This window comes from Oncorhynchus nerka, linkage group LG2 (genome assembly GCF_034236695.1).
Source record: "Oncorhynchus nerka isolate Pitt River linkage group LG2, Oner_Uvic_2.0, whole genome shotgun sequence".
Lineage (NCBI taxonomy): Eukaryota > Metazoa > Chordata > Actinopteri > Salmoniformes > Salmonidae > Oncorhynchus > Oncorhynchus nerka.
In genome coordinates, this window is record NC_088397.1 from 95346334 (window position 1) to 95370522 (window position 24189).

At 45.6% G+C, this 24189-nt stretch overlaps 1 protein-coding gene across 2 annotated transcripts in view; it reads left to right on the forward strand.

Moving 5' to 3' along the window:
- vgll4b (vestigial-like family member 4b) overlaps window positions 1-24189 on the forward strand; it is a 127068-nt gene that overhangs the window by 36372 nt on the left and 66507 nt on the right. The window contains exon 1 of one of the 2 annotated variants that reach the window (XM_065004471.1): window positions 18808-19356. The exons of the other annotated variant lie outside the window; for it this stretch is intronic. Within the exon in view, the coding sequence (XP_064860543.1) occupies window positions 19275-19356 (82 nt within the window). The 5' untranslated portion in view covers window positions 18808-19274. Of the gene's footprint in view, window positions 1-18807; window positions 19357-24189 lie in introns of those variants that run through there. 2 annotated transcript variants of the gene reach the window in all.

Here is a 24189-nt window from a genome sequence, read left to right on the forward strand (position 1 = left end):
TAACCTGGACCATTACAGTAGTGAGTCACTGAGTCACCTGGACCATTACAGTAGTGAGTCACTATGTAACCTGGACCATTACAGTAGTGAGTCACTGAGTCACAACCTGGACCATTACAGTAGTGAGTCCTGGACCATTACAGTAGTGAGCCAGTAGTGAGTCCACTATGTAACCTGGACCATTACAGTAGTGAGTCACTATGTAACCTGGACCATTACAGTAGTGAGTCACTATGTAACCTGGACCATTACAGTAGTGAGTCACTATGTAACCTGGACCATTACAGTAGTGAGTCACTATGTAACCTGGACCATTACAGTAGTGAGTCACTATGTAACCTGGACCATTACAGTAGTGAGTCACTATGTAACCTGGACCATTACAGTAGTGAGTCACTATGTAACCTGGACCATTACAGTAGTGAGTCACTATGTAACCTGGACCATTACAGTAGTGAGCCACTATGTAACCTGGACCATTACAGTAGTGAGCCACTATGTAACCTGGACCATTACAGTAGTGAGTCACTATGTAACCTGGACCATTACAGTAGTGAGTCACTGTGTAACCTGGACCATTACAGTAGTGAGTCACTGTGTAACCTGGACCATTACAGTAGTGAGTCACTGTTACAGTAAGTCACTGGACCATTACAGTAGTGAGTCACTGTGTAACCTGGACCATTACAGTAGTGAGTCACTGTGTAACCTGGACCATTACAGTAGTGAGTCACTGTGTAACCTGGACCATTACAGTAGTGAGTCACTGTGTAACCTGGACCATTACAGTAGTGAGTCACTATGTAACCTGGACCATTACAGTAGTGAGTCACTATGTAACCTGGACCATTACAGTAGTGAGTCACTTTGTTAACACTGGACCATTACAGTAGTGAGCCACTACCTGGACCATTACAGTAGTGAGTCTGGACCATTACAGTAGTGAGTCACTATGTAACCTGGACCATTACAGTAGTGAGTCACTGAGTCACCTGGACCATTACAGTAGTGAGCCACTATGTAACCTGGACCATTACAGTAGTGAGCCACTATGTAACCTGGACCATTACAGTAGTGAGTCACTATGTAACCTGGACCATTACAGTAGTGAGTCACTATGTAACCTGGACCATTACAGTAGTGAGTCACTATGTAACCTGGACCATTACAGTAGTGAGTCACTATGTGAGTCAACCTGGACCATTACAGTAGTGAGTCACTATGTAACCTGGACCATTACAGTAGTGAGTCACTATGTAACCTGGAGCCATTACAGTAGTGAGTCACTATGTAACCTGGACCATTACAGTAGTGAGCCACTATGTAACCTGGACCATTACAGTAGTGAGCCACTATGTAACCTGGACCATTACAGTAGTGAGTCACTTTGTAACCTGGACCATTACAGTAGTGAGTCACTATGTAACCTGGACCATTACAGTAGTGAGTCACTATGTAACCTGGACCATTACAGTAGTGAGTCACTATGTAACCTGGACCCTGGACCATTACAGTAGTGAGTCACTGTGTAACCTGGACCATTACAGTAGTGAGTCACTGTGTAACCTGGACCATTACAGTAGTGAGTCACTGTGTAACCTGGACCATTACAGTAGTGAGTCACTGTGTAACTGAGTCACTGTGTAACCTGGACCATTACAGTAGTGAGTCACTTACAGTTGTGAGTCAACCTGGACCATTACAGTAGTGAGTCACTTTGTAACCTGGACCATTACAGTAGTGAGTGAGTCACTGGATTACAGTAACCTGGACCATTACAGTAGTGAGTCACTATGTAACCTGGACCATTACAGTAGTGAGTCACTTTGTAACCTGGACCATTACAGTAGTGAGCCACTATGTAACCTGGACCATTACAGTAGTGAGTCACTATGTAACCTGGACCATTACAGTAGTGAGTCACTGTAACCTGGACCATTACAGTAGTGAGTTCTTGTTCAGCTTGTTGTTTGCTCTTTGCATGCTCATATATCACTGTATCATCTGCATACATTCGAACTTCAGACCCAGTACAGACAGAAGGCAGATCATTAATGTACAGGCTGAACAGGAGGGGCCCCAGTATTAACCCTTGGGGCACGCCCACATCATAGCTAAGAGTGGGCGACAGCTCATTGCTCACTCTGACACACTGAGTTCTGCCTTCAAGGTTTCATCCATCTCAAGGCATCAGGGGAAAAGTTGAACTTGGACAATTTTGTGATTAGAATCTCATGGTAAACAGTATCAAAAGCCTTCCTTAGGTTCCAGAAACACAGCCCCAACAACGCCCCCTTTGTCCATCTTGGACTTCGCATTTTCCAGAAGAAAGCAGTTGGCCGTTTCTGTGGAGTGTTTCGCTCTGAAGCCAAACTGCATGGAGTGTAATGTGAAGGGGCTGTTGTTGAGGTGGGCAATCAGTTATTCTGCTACACACTTTTCAACAACCTTTGACACCACAGGTAGAATACTAATGAGCCTGTAGTTACTCACGTCAGCAGGGTCGCCTAATTTAAAGATGCCGTTATTATGGCCGACTTCCATACCCTTGGAAACACCCCGAGACCAATAGATGTGTTGGTGACCTTAGTAATGGGGCCAATGAGTGACTCTTTGTAGTTTTTAAGAAAGGTAGAGTCCAGCCCAAACACATCTTTGGCTTTAGAGTTCTTTAGTGAGCTAATCACCTTGTTCACCTTTGACTCAGAAACCTTCCTCATGATGAAGACAGGTTGAGTGTCATTCACTAGCACTGAGCCCAAGAAACCAGTGGAGGGGTTCTGTGTCAGTACCCTGACAGAGTCAATAAAGTAGGAATTGAAGGCTATTGCTATTTCGACTGCATCCTGTGTTAGATTGTTATTCACCATGATGTCTTTTTGAAGTGTTACTGCCTGTTATCATGAGACTCTTCCTTTCACAGGCTAGAGACCAGGACAATAACGTAGTCTCTCTCTCTGTTATCATGAGACTCCTCCTTTCACAGGCTAGAGACCAGGACAATAACGTAGTCTCTCTCTCTCTCTCTCTGTTATCATGAGACTCTTCCTTTCACAGGCTAGAGACCAGGACAATAACGTAGTCTCTCTCTCTCTCTCTCTCTCTCTGTTATCATGAGACTCCTCCTTTCACAGGCTAGAGACCAGGACAATAACGTAGTCTCTCTCTCTCTCTCTGTCTCTCTCTCTCTGTTATCATGAGACTCCTCCTTCAAGACACAGGCTAGAGACCAGGACAATAACGTAGTCTCTCTCTCTGTTATCATGAGACTCCTCCTCCAAGACACTGGCTCGTTCCCCATTGGACTGTTTTCTAACTCACTGACTCATATTTCCAGAGAAAAAGAAAGGTTTGGGTCTCGTGTGTTATCACCTGTGTGTCTCAGACTCAGTCCCGTGGATCAGAGCCTCGTGGCAGGGCCGTGGATCAGAGCCTCGTGGCAGGGCCGTGGATCAGAGCCTCGTGGCAGGGCCGTGGATCAGAGCCTCGTGGCAGGGCCGTGGATCAGAGCCTCGTGGCAGGGCCGTGGATCAGAGCCTCGTGGCAGGGCCGTGGATCAGAGCCTCGTGGCAGGGCCGTGGATCAGAGCCTCGTGGCAGGGCCGTGGATCAGAGCCTCGTGGCAGGGCCGTGGATCAGAGCCTCGTAGTAGAGAAGATAAGACGACGTAATCACAAGCCAGTCCCACACGTTAGGACTGTTTTCTAAATTACTGGCTCATATTTCCAGATAAAGAGAAAAGGGTGGGGCTCAGCATGTCTGTCTGTCTGAATCAGAGGACTGAGAAGGAACTGTCTGTCTGTCTGAATCCGTGTGTGAGGTTAGAACAAGGTAGGTCAACTGAGTAGGGATTGGTTGTCCAAAGAGGCTGTTCAGCTAATGGTGTTCTGCTTGAAACATGCAAATGAAGCTGACATCTACACTCGTGGCCAAAAGTTTTGAGAATGAAAATTAATATTTGTGTCACAGTCTGCTGCCTAATTTTGTATGATGGGAATTTGCATATACTCCAGAATGTTATGAAGAGTGATCAGATGCAATTAATTGCAATTCAAAGTCCGTCTTTGCCATGCAAATGAACTGAATCCCCAAAAACATTTCCACTGCATTTCAGCCCTGCCACAAAAGGACCAGCTGACATGTCAGTGATTCTCTTGTTAACACAGGTGTGAGTGTTGATGAGGACAAGGCTGGAGATCACTCTGTCATGCTGATTGAGTTTCAAATAACAGAGTGGGAGCTTCGAATGGAGGGTGGTGCTTGGAATCATGGCTCTTCCTCTGTCAACCATGGTTACCTGCAAGGAAACGCGTGGTGCCATCATTGCTTTGCACAGAAAGGGCTTTTCCAGCATGATAGAGCACCTTGCCATAAGGCTAAAAATTATAACTAAGCGGCTCGGGGAACAAAACATCGATAGGTTGGGTCCATGGCCAGGAAACTTCCCAGACCTTAATCCTATTGAGAACTTGTGGTCAATCATCAAGAGGCGGGTGAACAAACAAAAATCCACACTCCAAGCATTGATTATGCAAGAATGTGCTGCCATCAGTCAGGATGTGGCCCAGAAGTTAATTGACAGCATGCCAGGGCGGATTGCAGAGGTCTTGAAAAAGAACGGTCAACACTGCAAATATTGACTCATTGCATCAACTTCATGTAATTGTCAATAAAAGCCTTTGACACTTATGAAATGCTTGTAATTATACTTCAGTATTCCATAGTAACATCTGACAAAAATATCTAAAGACTCTGAAGCAGCAGACTTTGTGGAAATTAATATTTGTGTCATTCTCAAAACTTTGTAATAAAGGCACTCTGTGTCAACTGGAGACCAATATAATCCGTGACTCCAAGAGGTACAGGGAGAGGGACTTCCTGAAGAAAGTACACGAGACAGTGGAGAGAGGGGGGAAGGTTCTGATTCCGGGCTTTGCCCTGGGTAGAGCTCAGGAATTGTGCATTCTATTGGAAACACAAACATTGTTTATGACAACTATTCATTCTGTTTGGAGTCCCTCCTTGTTTCCTTTGCTTCCCGTTTTAACAAATGTTTTTCAACAGAATTGCCGGAATGAAAACACCCCTGCACTATTTGTATTAGTAGCTGGGACCCGCTGTGGTTGGGACCCGTTGTGGTTGGGACCCTCTTCTGGGTTGGCTTAAAGATGGGTTTTGGGTTTTTGGAAAATAGGGGGGTGGGACAGACCCATGGATAAAACACGAGGTGACCTTCGGGGAGGAGAGGTTAGAGGTCAATGAGGTCAGAGTGCAGCCGTTGAACTGTATCTTAGACCGAGAGCAGAGCGGCAATGCAGCTAGCTGTGTGTGTGTGTGTGTGTGTGTGTGTTGAACTGTCTGAGAGCTGTGCAGGTCAGGAGGACTGTCTCTCAGCGTGTGTGTGTGTGTGTGTGTGTGTGTGTTGAACTGTCTGAGAGCTGTGCAGGTCAGGAGGACTGTCTCTCAGCGTGTGTGTGTGTGTGTGTTGTCAGATGTCTGTCTGGAAGGGAGGTGTATGATTGAGTTGAGATTGAGATGCTCTTGTAAATAACACCACTTGTACAGTGTCATTCAGAGAGTATTCACACCCCTTGACTTTTTCCACATTTTGTTGTGTTAAAACCTGAATTTAAAATGGATTAACTTGAGATTTTGTGTCACTGATCTAAACACATAATGTCAAAGTGGAATTGTGTTTTTAGAAGGTTTTACAAATTAATTAAGAATGAAAAAGCTTGAGTCAATAACTATTCAACCCCTTTGTTATGGCCTAAATAAATTCAGGAGTGAAGGTTCTTTACTCAGTACTTTGTTGAAGCACCTTGGGCAGTGATTACAACCTCAAGTGTTCTTGGGTATGAAACTACTAACTTGGCACACCTGTATTTGGGGAGTTTCTCCCATTCTTCTCTGCAGATCCTCTCAAGCTCTGTCAGGTTGGATGGGGAGCATCACTGCACTGCTATTTTCAGGTCTCTCCAGAGATGCTCTATCGGGTTCAAGTCCGGGCTCTGGCTGGGCCACTCAAGGACATTCAGCGACTTGTCCCAAAGCCACTCCTGCGTTGTCTTGGCTGTGTGCTTTGTGTCGTTGTGCTGTTGGAACCTGAACCTTCACCCCAGTCTGAGGTCCTGAGTGCCATGGAGCAAGTTTTCAGTAAGGATCTCTCTGTACTTTGCTCCGTTCATCTTTCCCTCGATCCTGACTAGTCTCCCAGTCCCTGCCGCTGAAAAACATCCTCACAGCATGATGCTGCCACCACCATGCTTCACCTTAGGGATGGTGCCAGGTTTCCTCCAGACATGACACTTGGCATTCAGGCCAAAGAGTTCAATCTTGTTTTCATCAGACCAGAGAATCTTATTTCTCATGGTCTGAGAGTCCTTTAGGTGTCTTTTTGCAAACTCCAAGCAGGCTGTCATGTGCTTTTTTTTACTGAGGAGTGGCTTCCTTCAGTCTGGCCACTCTACCATAAAGGCCTGGTTGGTGGAGGGCTGCAGAGATTGTTGTCTTTATGGAAGGTTCTCCCATCTCCACAGAGGAACTCTGGAGCTCTGTCAGAGTGACCATCGGGTTCTTGGTCACCTCCCTGACCAAGAGCCTTTTCTCCCAACTGCAGTTCCAAAGAAATCTTGAGGCCACTGTGTTCTTAGGTGAACTTCAATACTGCATAATTTGTTTGGTGCCCTTCCCCAGATCTGTGCCTCGACACAATCCTGTCTCGGAGCTCTACGGACAATTCCTTCAACTGCGGGACCTTATATAGACAGGTGTGTGCCTTTCTAAATCATGTCCAATCAATTGAATTTACCACAGGTGGACTCCAAGTTCTAGAAAGATCTCAAGGATGATCAATGGAAACATGATGCATCTGAGCTCAATTTCGAGTCTCATAGTCTGAATATTATTGTAAATAAGGTATTTCTGTTTTTAATTTTAATACATTGGTTAAAATGTCTAAACCCATTTTTGCTTTGTCATTATGGGTTATTGTGTGTAGATTGAGGGTATAAAAAATATATATATATATTTTAGAATAAGGCTGTAATGTAACAAAATGTGGATCAAGTCAAGGGGTCTGAGTACTTTCTGAATACACTGTATCTTCCTCAAATACCTCATAGCTCCACATTGATCTGGTACTTCCTGTATATAGCTCCAATTGATCTGGTACTTCCTGTATATAGCTCCACATTGATCTGGTACTTCCTGTATATAGCTCCACATTGATCTGGTACTTCCTGTATATAGCTCCACATTGATCTGGTACTTCCTGTATATAGCTCCACATTGAACTGGTACTTCCTGTATATAGCTCCACATTGAACTGGTACTTCCTGTATATAGCTCCACATTGAACTGGTACTTCCTGTATATAGCTCCACATTGAACTGGTACTTCCTGTATATAGCTCCACGTTGAACTGGTACTTCCTGTATATAGCTCCACATTGATCTGGTACTTCCTGTATATAGCTCCACGTTGAACTGGTACTTCCTGTATATAGCTCCACATTAATCTGGTACTTCCTGTACATAGCTCCACATAGATAGGAGAAACTTCCTGTATATAGCTCACATTGATCTGGTACTTCCTGTACATAGCTCCACATTGATCTGGTACTGGTACTTCCTGTATATAGCTTCACTCGTGTATATGTTTTATCTCTACATTCTTGGAAAGAGCTCGTAAACAAGCATTTCACGGTAAAGCCTACACCAGTTGTATTTTTTTTTGATTGACTACCTCATCATTGTACCCCACACATACAATTATCAGTTGAGCAGTGAATATCAAGCACATAGACCATAGAGGTTTTCCAATGCCTCGCAAAGAAGGGCCCCTATTGGTAGATGGGTTAATACCTTTTCCATTTAGGATTTATTGTAAACAGATTCACCTTCCAGCAGGACAATAACCTAAAACACATGGCCAAATCTACACTGGAGTTCATTACCGTGACGATATTGAATGTTCCTGATATCTGCTGGAAAATCAATGGCAAGACCTGAAATGGCTGTCTAGCAATGTTCAACAACCAACTTGACAGAGCTTGAGTCATTTTTTTTTAATGAATAATGTGAAAATATATCAAATATTGTACAATTCGGGTGTGGAAAGCTCTTAACAGATTTACCCAGAAAGACTCTCAGCTCTAATCGCTGCCAAAGGTGATTCTGACATGTATTTATTCAGGGGTGTGAATATTTATGTAAATTAGATTTCTGTATTAGCAGATAAATTAGCAAACATTGAAAAAAAGAAAAAAAATGGTTTTCACTTTGTTGTTATGGGGTTGTGTGTGGGGGGGGGGGTAAAACAATAAATGTAATCCATTTTGAATTCAGGCTGTAACACAACAGCATGTGGACTAATTCAATGGGTATGTATGCTTTCTCAAGGCTCTGTATTCTGGTAAACCCTCGGCTCGAGCCGTGCACACAATCCAAACGATGCTATTTACAATATGCTCTGACTGAACTGGTTTCTAACAAAATACACTACATTATACAATACAAATAAGTGAATTCTGCTACACCCGTTTCTGACAGGTGTATAAAATGGAGCACACGCCCATGCAATCTCCATAGACAAACACTGTCAGTAGAATGGCCCGTACTGAAGAGCTCAGTGACTTTCAACATGGCCCTGTCTTAGAGATTTGATGAACTGACTCGTCCTAACCTCGTTAGAGCTGACCCCGGTCAACTGGAAGTGCTGTTATTGTTAAGTAGAAACGTCTAGGAGCAACAACTGTTTATCTGCGAAGTGGTAGGCCACACAAACTTGTTAGCTAACTACATCACCCCATATTGGGGGTTCTACCTTATTTACTGAGTATCTTTCTCACCCAAGGGACTCCATACATACACAATATACTAATATGAGTCCCAACTGGCACTACGTTTGACCAGGTAATGGGTATAGGTAATAGGTGTTTTGACCCAGGTAATAGGTATAGGTAATAGGTGTTTTGACCAGGTATAGGTAATAGGTGTTTTGACCAGGTATAGGTAATAGGTGTTTTGACCAGGTAATAGGTGTTTTGACCCAGGTAATGGGTATAGGTAATAGGGTATAGGTAATAGGTGTTTTGACCAGGTAATAGGTATAGGTAATAGGTGTTTTGACCAGGTATAGGTAATAGGTGTTTTGACCAGGTAATAGGTGTTTTGACCCAGGTAATGGGTATAGGTAATAGGGTATAGGTAATAGGTGTTTTGACCAGGTAATGGGTGTAGGTAATAGGTCTTTTGACCCGGTAATGAGTGTAGGTAATAGGTGTTTTGACCAGGTAATGGGTGTAGGTAATAGGTGTTTTGACCAGGTAATGGGTATAGGTAATAGGGTATAGGTAATAGGTGTTTTGACCAGGTAATGGGTGTAGGTAATGTGTTTTGACCCAGGTAATGGGTGTAGGTAATAGGGTATAGGTAATAGGTGTTTTGACCAGGTAATGGGTGTAGGTAATAGGTGTTTTGACCAGGTATAGGTAATAGGTGTTTTGACCCAGGTAATGGGTATAGGTAATAGGGTATAGGTAATAGGTGTTTTGACCCAGGTGTTTTGACCAGGTAATGGGTGTAGGTAATAGGTGTTTTGACCCAGGTAATGGGTGTAGGTAATAGGGTGTGTTTTGACCCAGGTAATGGGTGTAGGTAATAGGTGTTCTGACCAGGTAATGGGTGTAGGTAATAGGGTGTGTTTTGACCCAGGTAATGGGTGTAGGTAATAGGGTGTGTTTTGACCAGGTAATGGGTATAGGTAATAGGTGTTTTGACCAGGTAACTGGGTGTGTTTTGACCAGGTATAGGTAATAGGTGTTTTGACCAGGTAATGTGGTGCCGTTTTGAAACGCAGCCTATGGATCTATGGCTCCATACACTCCCTGCTGTCTCACAAGACAATGAATGGTGAGAGCAACAGCCTGTAGATTTATGAAGGAAATAAAACATTTTCCCCCTGAAAAATGGGTGTCATTTTTTTCTTTTCTTCTAATCTTGCCATTTTTTTCCTACAACACATATTGCCCTGAGAAATTAACTAAGGAAAGTAAGAAACCAGGAAGTGAATTAGAGAGCCAAAGTCAGCAGCCTGTTTGTTAACCTTTAACTCAGGCCGCTGAGGCATTCTGAACCAAACACAGGCAAAAGGGGCCCATAGAGAGACCAAAACAGGGCCTGTATTCATAACCCCCCCCCCCCCCCGTTCATATAACCTTGTTCGTTATGATCAAAAAGGTCAAACTGGCCCTAGATCGTCTCAGACTCTTTGTGAATACAGGCCCAGATCACAGACACCAAAAATGATTAGTTGGTGTTTCAGACTCGATTCCACGGTTTTCATCTGAACCTCTCATCAGTGAAATGACAGATCCTGCTTTAACTTCTCTCTCACAACCTAAAGGGATTTAGAGAGTGGGTGTGGTCTATTCACACCAAAGACCCCACACCTTCACAACTCCTCCCAACTCCCTTAGTCCAAACAATTTTTTATTTTTTAAAATTTATTTTATCTTTATTTTACTAGGCAAGTCAGTTAAGAACAAATTCTTATTTTCAATGACGGCCTAGGAACAGTGGGTTAACTGCCTGTTCAGGGGCAGAACGACAGATTTGTACCTTGTCGGCTCGGGGATTCGAACTTGCAACCTTTCGGTTACTAGTCCAACGCTCTAACCACTAGGCTACCCTGCTGCCTCCACAACTCCTCCCACCTCCCCTAGTCCAAACTAACACTGAAGACCACTACCCTCACCTCCACAACTCCTCCCACCTCCCCTAGTCCAAACTAACACTGAAGACCACTACCCTCACCTCCACAACTCCTCCCACCTCCCCTAGTCCAAACTAACACTGAAGACCACTACCCTCACCTCCACAACTCCTCCCACCTCCCCTAGTCCAAACTAACACTGAATATTTCACTCTCCTTCCCTCTCCCCCTCCCCAACCAAATTCCAGACTAAAGACAAGTGCTATCTGAAGAGTCCATTGTCTCGTGTTTCACACACTGTGCAGAATGTAGAACTCTCCATCAGGCCAGATGTAGAACACTGATCCCATCCAGACTATGACATGGCCAGAACATGGCCAGAAGAATATGACATGGCCAGAAGAATATGACATGGACCGAACATGACATGGCCAGAACATGACACGGCCAGAAGAACATGACATGGCCAGAAGAACATGACATGGCCAGAAGAACATGACACGGCCAGAATATGACAACACGGCCAGAATATGACAACACGGCCAGAATATGACAACACGGCCAGAATATGACAACACGGCCAGAATATGACAACACGGCCAGAATATGACAACACGGCCAGAATAACATGACATGGCCAGAAGAACATGACATGGCCAGAAGAATATGACACGGCCAGAAGAATATGACATGGCCAGAACATGACATGGCCAGAACATGACATGGCCAGAACATGACATGGCCAGAACATGACATGGCCAGAACATGACATGGCCAGAACATGACACGGCCAGAAGAACATGACACGGCCAGAAGAACATGACACGGCCAGAAGAACATGACACGGCCAGAAGAACATGACATGGCCAGAAGAACATGACATGGCCAGAAGAACATGACACGGCCAGAACATGACATGGCCAGAACATGACACGGCCAGAAGAACATGACATGGCCAGAACATGACACGGCCAGAAGAACATGACACGGCCAGAAGAACATGACACGGCCAGAAGAACATGACATGGCCAGAAGAACATGTCATGGCCAGAAGAATATGACACGGCCAGAACATGACATGGCCAGAACATGACATGGCCAGAACATGACACGGCCAGAAGAACATGACACGGCCAGAAGAACATGACACGGCCAGAAGAACATGACATGGCCAGAAGAACATGACACGGCCAGAAGAACATGACACGGCCAGAAGAACATGACACGGCCAGAAGAACATGACACGGCCAGAACATGACACGGCCAGAACATGACACGGCCAGAACATGACACGGCCAGAAGAACATGACACGGCCAGAACATGACACGGCCAGAACATGACACGGCCAGAAGAACATGACACGGCCAGAAGAACATGACATGGCCAGAACATGACATGGCCAGAACATGACACGGCCAGAAGAACATGACACGGCCAGAACATGACATGGCCAGAACATGACACGGCCAGAAGAACATGACATGGCCAGAACATGACACGGCCAGAAGAACATGACATGGCCAGAAGAATATGACACGGCCAGAACATGACACGGCCAGAAGAACAAGACATGGCCAGAACATGACACGGCCAGAAGAACATGACACGGCCAGAAGAACATGACACGGCCAGAAGAACATGACACGGCCAGAACATGACACGGCCAGAAGAACATGACACGGCCAGAACATGACACGGCCAGAAGAACATGACACGGACAGAACATGACACGGACAGAAGAACATGACACGGCCAGAACATGACACGGCCAGAAGAACATGACACGGCCAGAAGAACATGACACGGCCAGAACATGACACGGCCAGAAGAACATGACACGGCCAGAAGAACATGACACGGCCAGAAGAACATGACATGGCCAGAAGAACATGACGTGGCCAGAATATGACACGGCCAGAAGAATATGACACGGACCAGAAGAATATGACACGGACAGAACATGACACGGACAGAACATGACACGGACAGAACATGACACGGACAGAATATGACATGGCCAGAACATGACATGGCCAGAAGAACATGACACGGACAGAACATGACACGGACAGAACATGACACGGACAGAACATGACACGGACAGAACATGACACGGACAGAACATGACACGGACAGAACATGACACGGACAGAATATGACATGGCCAGAACATGACATGGCCAGAAGAATATGACACGGACAGAATATGACATGGCCAGAAGAACATGACATGGCCAGAACATGACATGGCCAGAAGAATATGACACGGACAGAACATGACACGGACAGAACATGACACGGACAGAAGAATATGACACGGCCAGAAGAATATGACATGGACAGAACATGACACGGACAGAACATGACACGGACAGAACATGACACGGACAGAATATGACACGGCCAGAAGAATATGACACGGCCAGAACATGACACGGACAGAACATGACACGGACAGAATATGACACGGCCAGAATATGACACGGCCAGAATATGACACGGCCAGAAGAATATGACACGGCCAGAACATGACACGGACAGAATATGACACGGACAGAATATGACACGGCCAGAACATGACACGGCCAGAACATGACACGGCCTGAACATGACACGGCCAGAACATGACACGGCCAGAAATATTTACGGTTTTCATTTTGGGTGATGGTACCATTTTCATTTAGGCACAGGAACTATATCTTTAAGACGTTTTGAGCTAATATTCTATTAAGAGGAACAAGAACTCCAAGCAGTAGAACATTTTGATGTGTCGGTACTCCGGTGAGCTTCTGCCCAAGTCAAGTACTGGTAGTGACTACAGGTTTAGAAGGGTTTTATACTAGAGCAGGTCAGGACATTTCCAAGGAAGAGGTGTGTCTCAACAACAACAGAAGGTGTGTGTGTGTGTGTGTGTGTGTGTGTGTGGGTGGGCGGGCAGCCCAGGTTTCATAGGTTTCAAAAGAAACGGGCCCCAGCTACCCCCACTGACTGTGTTGGTGTGCCCACAACAGCAGCCTTAAGCCTAGACAAGGAGGGGGTGGAGACAACCATGCTGATCACAGGGAAGGTTGGAATGAGTGGGGGCTTGGATTTGGCTGCCATGGCAACGTAGTAATACCAGGGTCTACAGCCTGGCAGCATGAGTTACATTAGTTCTGTAATACCCTGACACTGACCTCATGCTGCTAGTTAAACTACCCTCACACTGACCTCATGCTGCTAGTTAAACTACCCTCACACTGACCTCATGCTGCTAGTTAAACTACCCTCACACTGACCTCATGCTGCTAGTTAAACTACCCTCACACTGACCTCATGCTGTTAGCTGCACAATTGACCCAGGAAACAGCAGAGGGAGCACGCACCTATCCACTTCGTCTGTGGATCTATTGGGGCGGTAAGCAAATTGAAGTGGGTCTAGGGTGTCAGGAAAGGTAGAGGTGATATGATCCTTAACTAGCCTCGCAAAGCACTTCATGATGACCTTAAGTGAGTGCTACGTGGCGATAGTCATTTAGTTCAGTTACCTTTGCTTTCTTGGGTACAGGACCAATGGTGGTCATCTTGAAGCATGTGGGGACAGCAGACTGGGACAGGGAGAGATTGAATATGTCCATAAACACTCCAGCCAGCTGGTCTGTGCATGCTCTGAGGACGCGGCTTGGGATGCTGTCTGGCCCGGCAGCCTAGCGAGGGTTAACACGCTTCAATGTCTTACATCTGCCAGGGAGAACGAGAGCCCACAGTCCTTGTTAGCGGGCTGCTTCGGTGGCACTGTGTTTTCCTCAATGCATGCGAAGAAGGTGTTTAGCTTGTCCGGAAGCAAGACTTCTGTGTCCGCGATGTGGCTGGTTTTCCCTGTAGTCCGTGATTGTCTGTAGAACCTGCCCACATACGTCTCATGTCTGAGCCGTTGAATTGCCACTCCACTTTGTCTCTAAACTGATGTTTTGCCTGTTTGATAGCCTTTACGGAGGGAATAACTACACTGTTGGTATTCGGCCATATTCCCAGTCACCTCGCCATGGTTAAATGTGATGGTTCACACTTTCAGTTTTGCGCGAATGCTGCCATCTATCCACGGTTTTCCATGTTAGGGTAGGTTTTAATAGTCACAGTGGGTACAACATCTCCTACTTCCTGGTGAACTCAGTCACCGTATTCGTGTATTCGTCAATGTTATTCTCAAAGGCAACCCGGAGCTACCCGGAACTACCCGGAACATGTCCCAGTCTGAGTGATCAAAACAATGTTGAAGCGTGGATTCCGATTGGTCAGACCAGCATTGAATAGACCTTAGAGTTTCTGCCTATGGGATGCTGGCCTTCGAGGCAATGTTCCTCTGGCCAGTGTCTGTGTTCTTTTGCCCATCTTAATCTTTTCTTTTTATTGGCCAGTCTGAGATGTGGCTTTTTCTTTGCAATTCTGCCTAGAAGGCCAGCATCCCGGAGTTGCCTATTCAGTGTTGACGTTGAGACTAGTGTTTTGCGGGTACTATTTAATGAAGCTGCCAGTTGAGGACTTGTGAGGCGTCTGTTTCTCAAACTAGACACACTAATGTACTTGTCCTCTTGCTCAGTTGTGGAGACATCTACTACCACTATCAAATTAGAGCCCTAAAGGAGGCTAGACATCTACCACTATCAGATTAGAGCCATAAAGGAGATTAGACATCTACCACCCCACTACCACTATCACATTAGAGCCCTAAAGGAGACTAGACATCTACCACCCCACTACCACTATCACATTAGAGCCCTAAAGGAGACTAGACATCTACCACCCCACTACCACTATCAAATTAGAGCCATAATGGAGACTAGGCATCTACCACCCCACTACCACTATCAGATTAGAGCCATAATTGAGACTAGACATCTACCACACCACTACCACTATCAGATTAGAGCCATAATGGAGACTAGGCATCTACCACCCCACTACCAGATTAGAGCCACAATGGAGACTAGACATCTACTACCACTATCAGAACCCCACTACCACTATCAGATTAGAGTCATAATGGAGACATCTACCACTATCAGATTAGCTCCATAAGGCTCAAACACAGTGTAGCAACTTTAACCCAACTAAACTGTCAGTCTTGGTTTGTCAGTCGCTAGATCAGGGTTCAGGTCCCAGTCAAGGAATTCACTTCAGTGTTTTTTTTAACAGATAAATTGGGAATAGTTACAGGAGAGAGGAGGAGGGGGGGGGTGAAATAGCCAATTGGAAGCTGGGGATAATTAGGTGGCCATGATGGTATGAGGGCCAGATTGGTAATTTAACCTGGACACAGGGGTCAACACCCCTACTCTTACAATGAGTGCCATGGGATCTGTCCAGGCCCCTGTTTAACGTCCCATTGGAAAGACATCACCCTTCAGAGGGTATTGGGATATTTGTCCCTAATCACTGTCCTGGGGTATTGGGATATTTGTCCCTATTCACTGTCCTGGGGTATTGGGATATTTGTCTCTATTCACTGTCCTGGGGTATTGGGATATTTGTCTCTATTCACTGTCCTGGGGCATTGGGATATTTGTCCCTATTCACTGCCCTGGGGTATTGGGATATTTGTCTCTATTCACTGTCCTGGGGTATTGGGATATTTGTCTCTATTCACTGTCCTGGGGCATTGGGATATTTGTCTCTATTCACTGTCCTGGGGCATTGGGATATTTGTCCCTATTCACTGTCCTGGGGTATTGGGATATTTGTCCCTATTCACTGTCCTGTGGTATTGGGATATTTGTCTCTATTCACTGTCCTGGGGCATTGGGATATTTGTCCCTATTCACTGTCCTGGGGCATTGGGATATTTGTCTCTATTCACTGCCCTGGGGCATTGGGATATTTGTCTCTAATCACTGCCCTGGGGCATTGGGATATTTGTCCCTATTCACTGTCCTGGGGTATTGGGATATTTGTCCCTATTCACTGTCCTGGGGCATTGGGATATTTGTCTCTATTCACTGCCCTGGGGCATTGGGATATTTGTCTCTAATCACTGCCCTGGGGCATTGGGATATTTGTCCCTATTCACTGTCCTGGGGTATTGGGATATTTGTCCCTATTCACTGTCCTGGGGTATTGGGTTATTTGTCCCTATTCACTGCCCTGGGGCATTGGGATATTTGTCCCTATTCACTGTCCTGTGGTATTGGGATATTTGTCTCTAATCACAGTCCTGGGGTATTGGGATATTTGTCTCTATTCACAGTCCTGGGGTATTGGGATATTTGTCCCTATTCACTGTCCTGGGGCATTTACATTTACATTTAAGTCATTTAGCAGACGCTCTTATCCAGAGCGACTTACAAATTGGTGCTTTCACCTTATGACATTTGTCTCTATTCACTGCCCTGGGGCATTGGGATATTTGTCCCTATTCACTGTCCTGGGGTATTGGGATATTTGTCCCTATTCACTGTCCTGGGGCATTGGGATATTTGTCCCTATTCACTGTCCTGGGGTATTGGGATATTTGTCCCTATTCACTGTTCTGGGGCATTGGGATATTTGTCCCTATTCACTGTCCTGGGGTATTGGGATATTTGTCCCTATTCACTGTCCTGGGGCATTGGGATATTTGTCCCTATTCACTGTCCTGGGGTATTGGGATATTTGTCCCTATTCACTGTCCTGGGGCATTCACTGTCCTGGGACCCAACCCTACTTAGCCTCAGAAGCAAGCCAGCAGTGGGATGCAGGGTGGTAATGCTACTGTTTAGTAAATTATGTTTACTAAACGGCTCATGTCATATGCCTATGTATATGCTTGTGAAAAGAAGAGATGCAATTGTAGAAAATGTCTGCTGTGGTTTTCTTGACCCTGTGTTTCTACTGTGAATTAGCTGTCAAGAACTGTGACGGGTAGCTGGGAATGAAATGTCTGTTTTTGTTGACATGTTGGCCGTGAAGCTGTCTGTCCTGTAGTGGTTTTCTGTGCCACTAGAGGGCAGTAGAACATCACTGTACATTGTCCTGGAATAACTGTGGAAGCTCTGCAACTGATTTCTACATGAATTTACTTTGAAAATAAGGTCTAATAAGATTCGGTAAGATATTTGGTCAATTATCAGGACATTTGCATTTTTTCTACTATCAAAATGAAGAAATATAATGTTGTATTTGAAGATCTGAGTAGTGGATTTTGAGGAACGGTTCTATACAATACAGAATACTACAGATTACAGACTTATAGACAAACTGTTTTGTCTTGAAGAAAACAATGGTTCCGTAAGGTCACAGTGAACGTCCATCTGTTTGGAAGCAGGAACCAGGTTGAATGCATTCTGAATAGAGCTCTCTTTGTATGTCGTTTTGGCCAAAACCGCACTGTTTCCTGTTTGCCAAATTTGACATGGGCTACTAGCCCCGCCTTGTTTTTGCTTGCTCTCTCCCCACACTCACTGGCTCCCACCTCCTCTTCAGGGCCGGAATACTGCATTTGGGTCACAGACCCCCCTCCTCTACACACACAAATAAAAAACATCTGCTAACTCCCAGAATTTCAACACATTATGCCATGGTGTAGAGAAAAATATGTTTTAATGAGATTCTACACATTCTGTCATGATGCTAAGAAAATGCCATTTAAAGATGATTTCCTGCAATTCTTCACTTTTTGCCATGAGGCAGGGTGGAAAATGAGCAGTTTTTATTGCTCATCATGATTTTGTTCACATTTTGACATGAGGCTGAGATAATTTTACAGTTTTAAAGCTCATTTCCCTCCAATTCTACACTTTTGTAAGAAAATGTTACTCCCTTTTCCCCAATTACGATCTTGTCTCATCGCTCCGGGACAACACTGGGCCAATTGTGCGCCACCCTATGGGACTCCCGGTCACAGACGGTTTTGATACAGCCCGGGATTGAACCCGGGTCTGTAGTGACACCTCTACCACTGCGGTGCGGTGCCTTAGACCGCTGTGCTACTCGGGAGGCCCAATTCTACACTTTTTTGCTATCATATGCAAATGTTTTGGTGGGTTGGGGGCCCCTGGAGTACCCTGGAGTACCCATGTGTTGGTAATCCAGCCCTGTATCTTCCCTCTCACCCCTCACTGGTCCTGCATTTGGACGGTTGATCTTGTGAAGAAAAAACTCCCTGACATCTGAGGAGCTCCCGGGATTTAGCAAGCATGCCTAGTGGTCGCAGCCTGCTCTGAGGAAACGGGTTCATTCGAGTCATACCAAGCTGAGCCTGCGTGTCAGTACAGTCGACTTTACAGCTGGCTGTAAGGTTAGGAAGAACTGGCACTACCTTTTTTTGTCTGAACATACATTTATACATTCTTTACAAGTATTATACAAACGCCATTTTAATTTGTCGGGAACTATTTTTTTTTAAAGCGTTTTACCTTGATTCGATGATATTATTTTTGCGCGTAGAAAACTTGAGCTGAAGGCTGGGCCTTTTAACTGCTCTGTGTCGACCGACTCGTCCACGTAAATTAAACCGACTGCGGCGCGTCATTTTCCTCTCGACTCGGGTTGGAAGCAAAATAAAGCTGGTCTTTTTTTTGTCTTTTTTTTTGCTAAACTGTTAAATGCTTGTTACAAAAATGGATCTGTTGAATTATCAGTACCTGGACAAAATGAACAACAACATCGGCATACTCTGCTATGAAGGTAAACACAGTACTTTAATCAACTCCGTTCTTTCCTTGATTAGGAAACTGTTTTAACACGTGAAATTGCAACAACATAATGCCATAAAACATGACATTAAAATCGCTGGTGTATCTGCATCAATTCATCTTTAATTAATCTCGCATCTGCTTTGTAAAAAAAAAAAGCTGAAATGTTATGAAGTAATAAAAGTTTAATGATTGTGTTTGAAATAAATCGGAAATATCCCCCTACTACTGCTGTAGATGTGTTGGATACTCATGGAATACCGTGTTTTCTATCGATCTTAAACATATTCCAAGTGTTATAGTAGCAGTAAGAGTGTTTTTAACTGAAATCTGGTGAACTGAAATACACTTTCATGCCAGGGAATAATTCCTCTATAAATGTGGGAATACATCTGACCTCGTTTCCATTCTGTCGGTCCCCCTCCCTGGCCACCACACCAATGTTGTCCTATTGAAACGAAGATCCAAAGAACCACGTCTCTTATTGATCATCAGAGGATCTGTCATCTTAGTGGAATTGTTATTGTTCAGTCGTGTGTGTGTGTGTGAATGAATATCGGCTCTTACTGACACAAGTTTTATTGACTCCCAGGAATGATAGAGGGGATTTGCTCAGTATTAGATTGTTGTATTTTTGTTATCCATTTGCACGTGTGTGTGTGTGTGTGTGTGTGTGTGTGTGTGAATATCAGAACACTACATCTCCTCCACTGACCTAGATTCAGGTTGACTCACATGAATTATACCGGTTGTGTAATTAGTCTGCTCACCATTTCGATGTATCACAGACCGAGTCAGTGATCGTCTCTGTGCTTGTCCTCTGCTTTTATCAGGTAATAAATAGTAATAAATAGTAATAAATAGTAGTAGGCTTCTCCAGACAGAGATGGACTGTACATGCTCGTTTTGACTGTTGTTGGTTAGGCCTGTCTGTGCTCCATTGTTCCTCCGTTGTGGACCATAATCACACTTTATTTACATATTTCACTCCAGCACGATGCTTGATGATGAAATCCATGGGGGCTTCTTTTTTTTTTAATGAGGAGAAGGATCATTGTGGATATTCACTATAAGCTAAGTGATGTCCTGCATTGTGTCATTACTTCTTGTTTAACAACAGGGTGCGAGGCAGACGGTCATCATGACTAGAGGGTCCAGTATGTGAGGGTCTGTAGGTGTTTGGCTGAGGGTCCAGTATGTAAGGGTCTGTAGGTGTTTGGCTGAGGGTCTGTAGGTGTTTGGCTGAGGGTCCAGTATGTAAGGGTCTGTAGGTGTTTGGCTGAGGGTCCAGTATGTAAGGGTCTGTAGGTGTTTGGCTGAGGGCCTGTAGGTGTTTGGCTGAGGGCCTGTAGGTGCACCGTCAAACTCAACTCTGGACCTCAAAGCCAGTTCCACTGTGTGTGTTTGCATTGTTCCCCTCTAATCAGGGACTGGTTTAGACCTGGGACACCAGGTGGGTGATTCCCCTCTGAACAGGGACTGATTTAGACCTGGGGACACCAGGTGGGTGATTCCCCTCTGAACAGGGACTGATTTAGACCTGGGGACACCAGGTGGGTGATTCCCCTCTAATCAGGGACTGATTTAGACCTGGGGACACCAGGTGGGTGATTCCCCTCTAATCAGGGACTGATTTAGACCTGGGGACACCAGGTGGGTGATTCCCCTCTAATCAGGGACTGGTTTAGACCTGGGACACCAGGTGGGTGATTCCCCTCTAATCAGGGACTGATTTAGACCTGGGGACACCAGGTGGGTGATTCCCCTCTGAACAGGGACTGATTTAGACCTGGGGACACCAGGTGGGTGATTCCCCTCTAATCAGGGACTGATTTAGACCTGGGGACACCAGGTGGGTGATTCCCCTCTAATCAGGGACTGGTTTAGACCTGGGACACCAGGTGGGTGATTCCCCTCTGAACAGGGACTGATTTAGACCTGGGGACACCAGGTGGGTGATTCCCCTCTAATCAGGGACTGATTTAGACCTGGGGACACCAGGTGGGTGATTCCCCTCTAATCAGGGACTGATTTAGACCTGGGGACACCAGGTGGGTGATTCCCCTCTAATCAGGGACTGGTTTAGACCTGGGGACACCAGGTGGGTGATTCCCCTCTAATCAGGGACTGGTTTAGACCTGGGACACCAGGTGGGTGATTCCCCTCTAATCAGGGACTGATTTAGACCTGGGGACACCAGGTGGGTGATTCCCCTCTGAACAGGGACTGATTTAGACCTGGGGACACCAGGTGGGTGATTCCCCTCTAATCAGGGACTGATTTAGACCTGGGGACACCAGGTGGGTGATTCCCCTCTAATCAGGGACTGGTTTAGACCTGGGACACCAGGTGGGTGATTCCCCTCTGAACAGGGACTGATTTAGACCTGGGGACACCAGGTGGGTGATTCCCCTCTAATCAGGGACTGATTTAGACCTGGGGACACCAGGTGGGTGATTCCCCTCTAATCAGGGACTGATTTAGACCTGGGGACACCAGGTGGGTGATTCCCCTCTAATCAGGGACTGATTTAGACCTGGGGACACCAGGTGGGTGATTCCCCTCTAATCAGGGACTGATTTAGACCTGGGGACACCAGGTGGGTGATTCCCCTCTAATCAGGGACTGATTTAGACCTGGGGACACCAGGTGGGTGATTCCCCTCTAATCAGGGACTGATTTAGACCTGGGACACCAGGTGGGTGCAATTAATTATCAAGTAGACCAGAAAACCAGCAGGCTCCGAACCTCATTGGTCCTCGGAACTGGTGCACGTTTTGACCTAACTACACAACCGATTCAACTAATCAAGCTTTGATAATTTGAATCAGCTGTGTTGAATTAAGAGTTGAATCCACCCTGCCCTAGCAGCTAGCCCTCCTGTTGCTGCCTGTCACTAGCTGGCTGTCAGAGGGGTAGACAGACATACCATGCATGCTTTCCTTCCTGGGTTCAACATGATCTCTATCACCAAATCACTCCCTCGGGTCTCTCTCTCTCTCGGGTCTCTCCCCGATCTCTATCGCTCAATCACTCTCTGATCTCGCTCAATCGCTCTCTGATATCTATCTTTTCTCACTCTGATCTCGCGCTCTCTCGCTCTGATATCAATTTAAATTCAAAGGTTTCCCATGCCAATAAAGCCCTATGTTTACATCTCTACCTCTCTCTGATCTCGACCTCTCTTTCTGGTTTCTCTATCCGATGTCTGTGAGGTGGAAAATTGGAAACAGAGGGGATGGACAGGTATGTAAATAGAATGGCTCATCAGACCGACAATCACAAACCTTAAATCCCCCAGCATGCCCACTTCCTGGTTTGGCTACTGCCTGCATCACTACATTCCCTATGGGCCCTGGTCCAAAATAGTGCACTATATAGGGAATGGAGTGCCATTTGGGATGACATGGTGATGGCCTACATGCTGCTGCTGGTACATTAAACATGCCTGTCACCCTGACCGGGCCTTAACCCCCCCCCCCAACCTGAGTTCATCCAGCATGGGGGCGGCAGGGTAGCCTAGTGGTTAGAGCGTTGGGCTAGTAACCGGAAGGTTGCAAGTTCAAATCCCCGAGCTGACAAGGTACAACATCTGTCGTTCTGCCCCTGAACAGGCAGTTAACCCACTGTTCCTAGACCAGTTAACCCACTGTTCCTAGACCAGTTAACCCACTGTTCCTAGACCAGTTAACCCACTGTTCCTAGGCCGTCATTGAAAATAAGAATTTGTTCTTAACTGACTTGCCTGGTTAAATAAAGGTAAAAAAAAATCAATAAATAAATGCTAAGGTGATTGTCAACGTTCCATCAGTGGCAGGAACAGCAGAGGGTATTTCTGGCTTTCGATATAAATCACTGTGAGCTACAGAGAGAAATATCCACAGAGCGTAAAGCTCGTTTTCTTCTTCTTCTGGTTCTATACTCAAAGTTTGGATTTGAAATCAAACAACACTGACTATCAGTGTAGACTGTCAGGGTAATTAGATCCGTATCGGGTGAACCGTTTTAGAAGTTAGAAGCCCTTCTTGTACATCGTCTGCCCCATATTTTAGAGGAACTAAAGTAAACGGTACAAATTCACCGGTGTATTGAAGTCGTAAAAAAGTAGGGACGAAAATTTGGGTAAATTTTGCTGCCAACTAATTGACACCTCGTTAATGAACATAACACCCCCCCCCCCAATCCCCCCCCCCCCCCTCCTCAGGAATTGTGAAAAACTGAGTTTAAATGTATTTGGCTAAGGTGTATGTAAACTTCCGACTTCAAGTGTGTGTGTGTGTGTGTCTCTGTGTGTGTGTGTCCTGTGTGTGTGTGTCTCTGTGTGTGTGTGTCTCTGTGTGTGTGTGTGTCTCTGTGTGTGTGTGTCTCTGTGTGTGTGTGTGTGTCTCTGTGTGTGTGTGTCTCTGTGTGTGTGTGTCTCTGTGTGTGTGTCTCTGTGTGTGTGTGTGTGTGTCTCTGTGTGTGTGTGTGTCTCTGTGTGTGTGTGTGTCTCTGTGTGTGTGTGTGTGTGTGTGTCTCTGTGTGTGTGTGTCTCTGTGTGTGTGTGTGTCTGTGTGTGTGTGTGTCTCTGTGTCTCTGTGTCTCTGTATGTGTGTGTCTCTGTGTGTGTGTCTCTGTGTGTCTCTGTGTGTGTGTCTCTGTGTGTCTCTGTGTGTGTGTCTCTGTGTGTCTCTGTGTGTGTGTGTGTCTCTGTGTGTCTGTGTGTGTGTGTCTCTGTGTGTGTGTGTGTGTGTCTCTGTGTGTGTGTGTCTCTGTGTGTGTGTGTGTCTGTGTGTGTGTGTGTCTCTGTGTCTCTGTGTCTCTGTATGTGTGTGTCTCTGTGTGT